The following is a 13,026-nucleotide window of genomic DNA, read 5'->3' as shown; positions in this document are numbered from 1 at the left end:
GACTCTTTTGCTGAACCGCTAAGTTATCAACCAGCATCGGTTATCAAGCGATGTTGGGGGAACAAATCACACACATATATATATACATATACATATATACGACGGGCTTCTTTCAGTTTCCGTCTACCAAATCCACTCACAAGGCTTTGGTCAGCCCGAGGCTATAGTAGAAGACACTTGCCCAAGGTGGCATGCAGTGGGACTGAACCCAGAATCATGTGGTTCATAAGCAAGCTACTTATCACACAGCCACTCCTGCACCTATCTGCTTTTTTTTTTTTTACAAATTATGCCCAGATGTTGAGCTCAGAAGATGACAATGAGTATGAACCTTCTATTATAAGCTTGGATACATCAGATGAGAGTGCAAGCTAATCCAATAAGAAAAAATTCGTCTGAGAATGAAATGTGTTCTCCAAAAGAAGTCGCTGAGGAAGGGGTTAAGTCCATATTTACCAGAATCAAATAAATTGTAACTACTATATTATAATGAATCTAGGTCACTGAGAGAACTATTTAACTCATTAGTATTTAAACTGGCCATATCTGACCCAAATATTCTACCAGTTTTTTTGCTCAAATCAGCCAGGTCTGGCATTTCATACCTACCCTACAATGTCATTCTAAAAATAAACAATCATATCATTGAAATCTAAAAGCTCTGAGATAATGTATGATTAATTCAAAACAATGTGAATTAATAGGTAATGCATTTGATAGAATAATCTGAATGCTAAATGGTTAACCTATTCAGTCAGAATAGTTTAAGACATTATGATAAATATTAACAACACGGAAACTGGCAATCACAGCATAAGTGTTGGATTTTTTTTCTTTATGAATTATGGTAAAGCCAATTTCAGGTTTTCAAAATTGTTTCCTTGTTCCACAAACACAACAATCCCCAATTCCCAAATCCATTTTTGTTTGTGTCATTTGAGAAATAATAGAAAGGTTTTTGACACCAAGTAAACAAATACAAAAGCTAAGCTTAACTGTTTTTTTCTTGTCTAGTCTTGGTTTTCACAAACATGGTGACATTTTAATTCTGAAGGGAACTGTAGGGACACTTAAACTAATCAGTCACAGAATCACAAATATAGATAATATTTATCTTGGGCTACTATGCTAACATAAGGGCCAACTTTTAGCCCTTTTTTTTTTGCTTTCAAAAATTAATATACTATTTTAATATTAAAAAAGAGTTCTATACTCAGATGAGCCAATACATTAATCATTTCTTTTAAATACATATTTTTATTTAATTATTACACACACACACGCAGTCATTTTTACAACAAAAAAAATTGACACTTTCTTCAAACTTTCAGCTTGCTTGCTTTTAGCAGACTGTTTGATAAAGGCAAACAAGCTGAAACCTCGAAGTTACTATCAACCTTTTCCTTGTTTAAACACACACACACACATACATACACACACACACACACATGAATAATGTCATAATTGATGCTGAGGTGTCATTAAATGTCAGTGAAAAATAAACGAGGAATTATTATCATAAAATGTATAAAGTGAGAGCAAGTGTGAACACTGCTGAATAATGGTAAGTAGTAAACAACCTTGATAGATCTATATATGGTTTGACATGTTATATAAAGATAGTTTTCAGTGTTGACTCCATGACCTATTGACCCTTCTGATATCAATCCGTCTTAGACCAATTCTGGTTCCATAACTTAAGGTTTCTCGTTTTACAATGTTCATATCTAAATTAAAACCTTCCATCAATGTTTTATGTTTGAACACTTTCATTATATTTCAACCACAACTTAATGAAAAAGTTAATTGTTTTACTTAAATCCCTTTGAATACTTGATTAATAGTTAAAATTAATTACAACATATATAGGCAGTGCATTTCATTAGAAATATGATCGCGAAAGGGTTTAGGGATATAAAATTTCTTTGCTTCCCTTTCTCATACACAAATACATACCGTTTGATATGTGGATTAACAGTAGAAATCCTTCAGTCAATAAAGGAGCTTCTACGCAGTTAATTGACTTCCTAGAAATAGCAGACAAATTACTCTTGGATCAGCTCCCACGTCTTAAAGGAAGGACACTTTGAATAATGTAGTCCTATATATTAGGTAAGAAAAAAGACACTATGGTCATACTGGAACACTTTTGTTCATGTTTACTCAATCAGAGTTGACTTGGAGCAAAACAAGGACAAGAACACATAACGAACTTCAGACTATTTGTCAAACCCGTTCTTTACAAACATAATGACTTCAATGTCCATTCAATGCTTCGTTACTGTGAATCTTTGCATTAATTAATAAACATGTGACAAAATAAGTCAGGATAGAAATTATTTTATCAAACTTCAACTAGGTTTCTTGGTTCAGTTTAAAACAAAATTAACAAACCAGTCCTCAGTCAAATCGTCCAACCCATGCCAGCATGGAAAGCGGACGTTAAACGATGATGATGATAGGGTGCAGGCATGGCTGTGTGGTAAGGACTTTGCATGCTAACCACATGGTTGTGGGTTCAGTCTCATTGTGTGGCACCCCGGGCAAGTATCTTCTACTATAGCTTCGGGCCAACCAAAGCTTTGTGAATGGGTTCGGGAAAAGGAAACTGAAAGAAGCTGGTCTTCTGTGTGTGTGTGTGTGTGTGTATGTGAGAGAGAGATTTTGTGTCTGTGTTTGTCCCCCACCACCACTTGATAATTGGTACTGGTGTGTTTACATTGCTGTAACTTAGAAGTTCAGCAAAAGTGACCGGTAGAATAAGTACTAGGCTTAGCAAAAGAAATATACACTCTCAGAGTGGTTGGCATTAGGAAAGGCATCCAGCTGTAGAAACTCTGCCAAATCAGACTGGAGCCTGGTGCAGCCATCTGGTTCGCCAGTCCTCAGTCAAATCGTCCAACCCATGCTAGCATGGAAAGCGGACGTTAAACGATGATGATATATATATATATAATACTGGGGTTGATTCATTCAACAAAAAATTCAAGGCAGGTGCCCCAGCATAGCCGTAGTCTAACGACTGAAACAAATAAAGCTAAAACAAACAAGCACTTTTTCTTCATCAAATGTCACACCTTTTGCTGAAAGTGATGAAGATAATGTGAAGCGGCATCTGCAGCTTAAGGTTTATTGCAGCTTTTCTTAAACATGAACAAAAGCATTGCTCAACAGTCCTACAAGAGCCAAAAGGTATTCTTAGGAGAGTGAACATGTGCATGTGTGTGCATGTGCGTGTGTGCATGCACTATGTTTTATTCACTACAAGCTAGCCAGTCAGTATTCTATTGAAAGCCACGTTTTCACCAGATGCAACAAAAAGAAAAAAAAGCCTCGGTAGTTTTAGAACTGGCATCAGAGGGAAAGAAAAGGACTGCATAAAATTATATGGACAACTGTGTAATTTTACACTTGTTTTGTTTTATTATTATTGCTTTTACTATTTACATGTTTCTATTTATGTAACCCCCACATTGTATTGTCCTGTACCGTTCCCAAAGTCTTTTTTTGTGAACCCTTAGTGATAAACAAATAAAGCAGTATTATTATTATTATTATTATTATTATTATTATTATTATTATTCCCTTGTCCCTGTTTGAAAAGGATTTATTCATTCATCAACTTTAGTGCCACTCTATTCTTCTCTACATGTTTCACCCGGGAACCAAATGCACCACCCTTCAACAGTTAAAAAGAAACCAACAAACTTTTGTTCAAAAACCATTGATTTATATTTCGGTGGTGTTCGAGAATGGCTTTCACTAATTTTTCCCATCGGATTTCTAAATGTTTTTAACTACATGAGGGAAAGAGAGCGAACGTCTCACATGGGGATGAAATTTGAAACCACCCACTGAAAGTCAATAAAACCTTTCTAGCTATCTTAACAAAAGGACAACAATCACAACAAACCTAAACACTACATTTGGTAATCAAAACCAAAGTGTTTACACCTGGTTGTATAGACATGCACCTGGTTGCATACACATGCACAATATACAGCCTGCCTTTTGCATAGAGATCTATAAATCCTTGTTGTCAAAAAAGATAGAAGCTCCTTGGCTCCCATCCATTTCTTACTCCAACTACAAAGTTCTGACAGCAAAAACCCATCTTTTATCTTTTACTTGTTTCAGTCACTGGACTGTGGCCATGCTGGAGTACCACCTCGAAGGGCTTAGTTGAACAAATCAACTTCAGTATTTATAGGTAACTCTGCAACAGACTAGCCTTATGATCAGGGATAATGTTGGCCTGCTTACCTAGCCAGTCCAGTGGCATCATATGAAAGCTAAAACAATGCAAAGTGCACCATGACCAGTGATGTATAACAATATCCGATAGTCTGGTCAATCATGATATATATATATCTTCTTTCATTTGTTTCAGTCATTTTACTGTGGCCATGCTAGAGCACCGCCTTTAGTCGAACAAATCGACCCCAGGACTTATTCTTTGTAAGCTTAGTATTTATTCTATCGGTCTCTTTTGCCGAACTGTTAAGTTATGGAGACATAAACATGCCAACATCAGTTCTCAAGCGATGGTGGGGGGACAAACACAGACACACAAACACAGACACACACACACAAGACGGGCTTCTTTCAGTTTCCGTCTACCCAATCCACTCACAAGGCTTTGGTCAGCCCGAGGCTATAGTAGAAGACCCAAGGTGCCATGCAGTGGGACTGAACCTGGAACCATGTAGTTGGCAAGCAAGCTACTAACCACACAGCCACTCATCATGTGATTGTTAATACTTTTCTCATTGTATTGTGTGTTTCTTTCTTTTTTGCATCTGTGATTTTATTTTTGATCTTCTGTTTTTTTAATAATTTTTAAAGTTATATTACATTCATTGTATATTAAATAAATTATTGTCAATTGAATCTCTCTATTTAATTTATTGTTTCTAATATACACACACATATATATAGAAGTGATGGGCTTACATAAAGTTTCTTTCAACTAAATTCACTCACAAGGCATTAGTTGGCCTGAGGCCATAGTAGAAGACAAATGCCCAATGTGACACAAGACTGAACTGAAAACATGGGTGGAAAATGAATTTCTTAACCACACACCCATTCCCATGTATAAAAAAAGCAAAAAAAAAAGTGATAAACTCATCACTTGAGTCTTAAAAATCAAAACTGTAATTTGATATCAGTTTCATAATCATGAATTTGTAAAATTAAAAATTCATTATTTTTATCTCAGTCCAGATGCACTCCCTACAGGTCTTTATGTATTTGCAATTTACATCTTTATAGATTTGCAATTTATCCCTGGTACTCTAAATAGTTCTCCTCCCCTAATCAACATGATCCCCAGTTTTATTTAGCTTGATGGTATACATATATAGATTTTTGATATCACTGAAGGAGATTCAAATATTATTTTATACTTTACATGCATCAAAACAACAAAGAAATCAAGTAAAATGACTGAAACAACTAAAAGAGTAAAAGAGTATATTGAATAAATTAAGAGACTCATCATTGGTATAGACTAAAATAATTAAATCATTATGACTATTGTAACCAACAGAATATGTCCCACTAATACAGAAGAAAAAAGTCTAAGAACTTAATGCTCTTAATTAAATTCAATAATGATTAACGATCCAAAATATCTAGTATTATTACTCTTAGAATATGTGGAGTTGATCTGTTCAAAATATATTGAATATTAGCCTTAACCATTCCAGCTGAATCAGATGTTATGACCTAGATTGGCTAGCACAGCAGGTACACTGTGATATGATAGGGTATGATTTGGGGCCATTTTCTTGTCATATAATACTTATGTTATTAACTTTAAGGATCAAGTTAATTTTGGCAGAAATTTAACTCTGATATATAAACTGCCTTTTCAAGAAAATATGTGTCAATCCTAATCTTGGATTTGGTTTAATGCTTTAATGTCTTTTAGACATTACAGCTAAGGCCAACCTGGAGCAACATTGTTTTTTTGAATAGAACATTATTAATTTATTGTTGTATTTTGGGATGGTCTTTTTTTTTTTTTTGTCAAATAAACTCATGTCCAACGTCCGGAAATCTTTCGTCACACATCTGTGACCTCTTCAGTGACACTTTTTGTTTTTGTGTGTGTTCTTGCTCCACTTACTCCATTCTCCCAAAATACAACAATATCTGTTTCAACAACATGATTTCACATCAGGAATCTTGCACAATGAATTATTAATTTAGCTTTCTATCCATAAAAATGCTGTTTCCAGCATTTTGTATTCAATTTTTAAGACAAAGGGCAGCTGAAAGCAATATCTAGCTTGGCAGAAATTCATTTTATGGCAAAATTTAGGCACTGCATTAGTAGCAAACTTGTATAAAAGCTCACTCATTGCCTCTGTTCTGTGTTTCAGTAATTTAATCAGGTGAAATATAGAGCATATTTTGAATGAGTGATTAAAACAGGATTATAAGCATATAGAAAATTAGGCAAAGCAAGAAATAAAATAAAATAAAATGAATAAATAAAATGAACTTGATTTAACATAGCAGAAAATATTCTAGATATGAAATCAAAGTATTAAATTAATGTAACCCGAACATAGTAAAAATCATGTGATTAAGCAACTTTGCATGCATCTGCATGTACACATTCGGCTTAATCTGAGAAAATATACCAGATGGAAACTGATATTCATGCAGTTGCAAAAATGACCAAGAATATAGTCTGAAGGCACTGACTTAATCCAGCTCATAAGACAATCTTGGGACATTTATAGTCTTCCATTATTATTTATTTGAAAAAGGCAGTGAGTGGGTAGAATTGTTAGCATGCCAGACAAAACGCTTAATGGCATTTCATCTGCTTATAAATTCTGAGTTCAAATTCCACAGAGCTGACTTTCTCTTTCATGCTTTTTGGGTTGATAGAATAAGTACCAGTTAGACACTAGGGTCAATGTAATCAACTAGCCCTTCTCCCAAAATTTCAGGCCTAGTGATATTTATTTGTAAAGTACTCCTGGAGTAGACTGCATTTACAAAGTTTCAAAGGTTGAAACTGTTTCAATCTCGAGATATCAAAGGTTAAATATGGCTCCACATTTACCAAAATCCTCATATATGGCTCCTCAGCCCACAACTTTGAGTGCTTGTAGAATCAGAATTATATATAATTAGGAGCTGAAGTTTTCAGGATTGACTAGGCATAACATTCATTTCCTTTAAAGCAATTTCAAAGATCATCTTTCTCAAGTTTGGTTCACAATTAGCTGGAATGCCCCAAGAGTTTATCTCACCTTATCTAACTTAGTTATAAAGTCTGTTAAGAAAAAGTTAACTGCAACAGACTAGCTTCTGTCCAAAGGGAGAGATTTGTCACTCATCTGTTTCATGTTGCAGATACTGTATTGAAGGATTAACTTTACATTCTTGAAGTTAAAGTGCTATGGGAGGAAAAGCAAATATGGAAAAGACAACAAATGGGCAAACAACTCAAACGTGTAGCTATTAGAATCCCTACATAACTCTGGTTGATATGTTCTTTTAGACTTCCTTATAGGGTATAAAATGACAAGATGAAAAAATATAAATGAAAACAAAATAAACAGACACACACACACATTTCAAATATGCTGAAAATCTTTCAAGAAATTGGTTAAATAGATTTATTTGGGAATTTTACAAGTATTCTATAAAAAAAAAATGGAGGATTTTTTTTTTTCAAAAAATATAATATTTCTAAAATTATATTTTAATTATAAAGCTTAGTTGTTGCAGATGACAAATTTTAGGGAATGTAAACTAAGGCTTATAACTGGGATTTCAGTAATCATTATAAAACCTTTACAAGAGAAGTAGGGAGCTATAAATTTGTTAAAATACTGCTGCGTTATATATTTTAAATTTGTAATACCATAAAAGAAATTGAAGCTCAAACTTAAATTTATAAATCCATAAAAGAAACTGAAGGATGTGGGTTTTTCTCACTATGTAATTTGTACATGGAGTGGCTGTGTGGTAAGTAGCTTGCTTACCAACCACATAGCTCCGGGTTCAGTCCCACTGCGTGGCACCTTGGGCAAGTGTCTTCTACTATAGCCTCAGGCTGACCAAAGCCTTGTGAGTGGAATTGGTAGATGGAAACTGAAAGAAGCCTGTTGCATATATATGTATGTATGTGCGCGTGTGTGTGTATGTTTGTGTGTCTGTGTTTGTTGCCCCATCATCACTTGACAACCGATGCTGATGTGTTTACGTCCCTGTAACTTAGCGGTTCAGCAAAAGCAATTGAGAGAATAAGTACTAAGCTTACAAACAATAAGTCCTGGGGTCGATTTGTTTGACTAAAGGCGGTGCTCCAGCATGGCCACAGTCAAATGATTGAAACAAATAAAAGAATACTGATCTAAAGCAGAGATAGAATGGGATGTCATGGCAATCATGCCTATTCAGTGAACAGTTTTGTTGAGATTAAATCAGTCAATATTATTGTTAACTGATCAGTGATCATTGATTTTGAATAGTGTGTGTGTGTGTGTGTGTGTGTGCATGTATGTATATACGTCATACCACCATTTAATGTCCTAGGACATGAACCAAAACTCAAGACGGAAAAAAATTTGTTGTTGTTTAGCCACAGGTAAATGCTGATCAAAAAGATCTATGATCAAAGACAACCCAGTTGTGGCTATCCCAACTTTTTATGGGTATACATGGTTACATTATCTAACGTATCCTTTTCTTTCTCAAGACTGTAGGATGTAATTCGGGGAAGCAACTGGCTGCTATTTCTAGCAGGTCAAATGAGAGAGTAGAGGTTTCTGTGTTGGGCCAGAATGTCTCGTATTTATTTAAATGTTTTAGTATTTTAGACAAATAAACTAAGACATTCTACAGTAAGAAAACAGAGAAAAAAATGAAAGCCGACCAAACTTTATCCTGACCTCATTTATAAAAATGAAACTTGCCTTTCTTGGAAATAACTTCATATTTCTTAGTACTTTCCACAAAACTGACAAATTCACTTAGCTTTTCTTTCTTTTTCGGTAAAACTAGATCTTTAATTTATCAACATAATTTAAACTTTTTTCTTCACTAAAAAATATCATCCTTTACAAATATCTTATCTTATTTTATCATGTCAATTATACACCTCATTGAGATGAATTTGACCAAGATAACTCATTTTACTAACAATAATAACAGCTTCGCTAAGTAGTCAAGACAGAACAAATCTCTGTACACTTAAAAGTGCTTTTTTTAAAAAAAATCCCCCTTCATTTTCCTGTGTTTCTTTTTTAAAACTTCTTTTTATATATATTTACTCTAAGTAAATATATCATCACTTGGAAAGGAAACAGGCAGCCACTGGTTTTATCCGTAATAATCAGATAAAGAAGGAAATTTCATGAGTTTCTCTTTTAAGTAAGATAAGACATGATGGTTATCAAACTTAGAGGTTTATCAGCAGTGGTGCTAATTATTGATAAGATCGCTCTCAGAATATGACATAGGGGCGCACTGTGGGGTGTGGGGCATTTAGTAAAGACATTAGACCTAACTCAGAGTATTTCGATGTGTTTTTATGCATTTAGAAGAGGGCAGGTTTGAATGAAGAATTAAATATGGACAAGATTGTCAAGATTACTTTCTTGCTGTTTTTTTTTTTTTGCAATGAATTCCCTAATTGAGAATCATCTATTATCTTGTTTTAGTTATTGGACTGTTGCCATGCTGGGGCACCACCCTGCAGGGTTTTAGTCGAACAAATCAAACCTATTAATTATGTTTCTTGGTTTTGTTTTTTTTCAAGTCGGGCACTTATTCTATTGGTCTCTTTTCCTGAAGCATTAAGTTATAAGGACATAAACAAAGCAACACCAGTTGTCAAGCTATAGAGGCAAGAAACAAACACAAGCACACAAATGTAATTCTTTCAATATATATATATACATACATACATACATACATACATATATACATATATATATATATATGACAGGCTTCCACACACACACACACACACACACACACACATATATGACAGGCTTCCACATAGTTTCGATCAGCCACATTTAGTTATAAGGCATTGGTCAGCCTGAGGCTATAGTGGAAGACACTTGTTCAAGGTCTCATGCAGCAGGACTAAACTTGAAACCATGTATTAAGAAGACAGGCTTCTTAACCACACAACCATGCTTATGCCTACAAATACAGAATTTGTTGTCTCTGGAGGTTGTTAAATTGAATTAGCTCTAATTAATTGATAGACATATGCTGCAAGAACCTGCCCTTCACCTGCCCAGGTAGCAACACAGCTGTTTTACCTCTATTCAGCAACTGCTGGGATGAATCATTAAAGTGCATCTTTTAAGAGTAAAATATTTACAACTACAACAAAAAATGAAAACAATCACAACCACCACCACCACCACCACCACCAATACCACCACCACCACCACCAATACCACAACCACCACCAACACCACCACAATGTGGCCTCTTACAGAGAAGAAGTATGACTTACTAGGTAGTGGGTATGAACTACTGAGAGTAGACCCACGTTGAATCCTTTGAGGCAACTGCACGTCTGATGAAAATAAAATAATTTGGTTACAATTTCATTTGGAATTAAATTCTATCATAAAAGATGTGTGGATGTATTTTAAAACAATGTTCAATTTAGAGTTCAATTAATTATACTTACCAGTTAGAATAATTCTTATAATTACTTTATGATATTGTTATATTAGAATTATTATAATGATAACTAGAGTGTTACCCGTCATATGATAGGGAACTTGGGAAGAATAATTTTCTCTCCATGGGTAATATCGGGAAATATAGCAAACATAAAATAATTACAATTTAACTTTTATCAAAATTTTTGGTGGTTATACAAAATGATGAAATGAATACTAATTTTTATAAGAAAAATATTTATTACCTTAAAATAAAATTGAATAAAATAAATTTTACATTTGTATATTTGCAATAAATGCATGATTTTATTTTTCTAAATTCTACCAATATCATCACAATCTTTTCCATCATAAACCTATCTCTGATCTGCACATGAAAAAAATGTGTGTTTTGCAGGAAGTAATAAGACACTCATCTTACACCTCTCAATGCTCTCTGTATCTCTCTAAAATCATGTAAAGTGTGACTGGAGAAACCAGCCAGCCAGCCAGCCAACCACCACCATCACCATCATCATCACTTAACAACCTTGTTTCATGCTGACATGGGTGTTGGACAATTTGACAAGATCTGACAAGTCAGAAGACTGTGTTGTGCTCTTCCTTGGCTCAGTTTCTGGATGCCCTCCCTAACACCAACCATCAACAAGAAATATTCCACTATTTCAATCAACTGACCAGCCTATTTATTGAATTATAGCTCATATAGTAGTGTGTTCCACAAACACAACTAATCTGAGTAGGGTACACAGACGGAGTCAGTATGACACTGTGTGACAAGATGGCCCTTTGAATCAAGGTGTCCTAAGGCGGCTTGAGAGACCATTGATAATCTAGGTTTACTGTGTTTTACTGTCAATAAATAATGCTGTAAAATTACTGGTGTTAGGAAGGGTATCCAGCTGTAGAAACCATGCCGAAGCAGACACAGAAACGTGATGCAGCCTTTAAACCAACTGGATCCTGTCAAACCATCCAACCTATGCCAGCTTGGACACGAAATGCTGATGAAATAGATACTACAGGCCCCAGTGCATTGTTTTGCTGCAGGGCCTATAATACTGTTAATCAGCCCTATGTATGACAGGCTTCTACACAGTTTCTATTTGCCACTCACTAAGCTTTGGGTCGACTCAAGGCTATTGTAAAAAAAACTTTTGCCGAAGATTCCACAGTGGGATTGAACCTAGTGTCTCATGATTTTGAAGTGAACTTCTGAACCACCTAATCATCCTTTGATCATTATATGTACTACAATAAACTCAAACAATATATGTCACTAATTAGATTTATTTACACTGATCATTATTTATAAATAAATGTATTTCAGTATTCATAATTAAACAGCTGCAAACCTGATAGATTTTTTTTACTTTTGGGTTTAATTTTGTATTTTTTCTCTTTTTTTTCTTTGTCAGTTTTTACTAAATTCCTTCCATATTAAAATTACCAACAAATTTCAAGATTAGTATACTGATTGAACACTTGTTTTAATAGTGCTTTGCTGCTTTTCCTACAACTAACTTCTCAATTGTGAAGAAGTGGAACCTAGAGTCAGCCAAGAAGACAGAGGCAGAAAGCTATGTGCTTTGTTCAAGAGAACAATACAATGGCTGTAATAAAATTTGAACCTGTTTAGTCAGTTGTCCAGTACTTTTATGATAACTAGTCTTTATTACTGTGTTTGAAAATAAACTATTGGACATGCATAATAATAATAATAATAATAATAATAATAATAATAATAATAATAATAATAATAATAATAATAATAATAATAATAATATGAGGGAGAAAATGTGGCGATTCTTTGGGACTTCCCCGTACATACTGACAAAACTATAAAAGCTAATAAACCGGATATTATTATAAAAGATCAGACAAAGAAGAAGTGTTTATTAATTGATATGAGTATTCCTTGCGATCATAATATAGCGGCGAAAGAATTTGACAAGATCAGTAAATATAAAGACTTGCTAATAGAAATTGAAAAAATGTGGCACCTCAAGGCGACTGCCGTACCAGTGATTGTAGGATCTCTAGGAATGATAAAAAAAGGTACTGCAACCTATTTGAAAATGATACCAGGCTTACCATCCCTACAGGAAGTGCAAAGAATCGTATTAACTGGAACAACTCATGTACTGAGAAGAGCATTATCGATGTGAAAACAACATCCATTCATGAATTTATTTATTTATTAATTTTTTTTTACATACATATTTTACTTGTGAATTTCCGTGTGTAAACTGGGAATGCATACAATGAGCTTCTCTGCCCTAGGTGTACGGAAAACACTCGGCGAGAAATGGAAGAAAATTTGAAGAAAGACGGAAAAAAAGAACAT

General features: G+C 34.3%; 1 protein-coding gene across 50 annotated transcripts in view; it reads right to left on the bottom strand.

Moving 5' to 3' along the window:
* LOC106872181 (membrane-associated guanylate kinase, WW and PDZ domain-containing protein 1) overlaps positions 1–13,026 on the bottom strand; it is a 668,717-nt gene that overhangs the window by 149,984 nt on the left and 505,707 nt on the right. For 26 of the 50 annotated variants that reach the window (XR_016241362.1, XR_016241361.1, XR_016241363.1 and 23 more), the window contains one exon: positions 10,505–10,567. The exons of the other annotated variants lie outside the window; for them this stretch is intronic. Coding sequence is in view for 21 of the 26 variants with exons in the window: in XM_089350230.1 (XP_089206356.1) it covers positions 10,505–10,567 (63 nt within the window). In the remaining 5 variants the exon portion in view is untranslated. The remainder of the gene's footprint in view (positions 1–10,504; positions 10,568–13,026) is intronic. 50 annotated transcript variants of the gene reach the window in all.

This window comes from Octopus bimaculoides, chromosome 4, assembly GCF_046866305.1.
Source record: "Octopus bimaculoides isolate indiv1 chromosome 4, ASM4686630v1, whole genome shotgun sequence".
Lineage (NCBI taxonomy): Eukaryota > Metazoa > Mollusca > Cephalopoda > Octopoda > Octopodidae > Octopus > Octopus bimaculoides.
The sequence above is the reverse complement of the archived record's forward strand: the minus strand, read 5'-3'. Positions and strand labels throughout refer to the sequence as shown.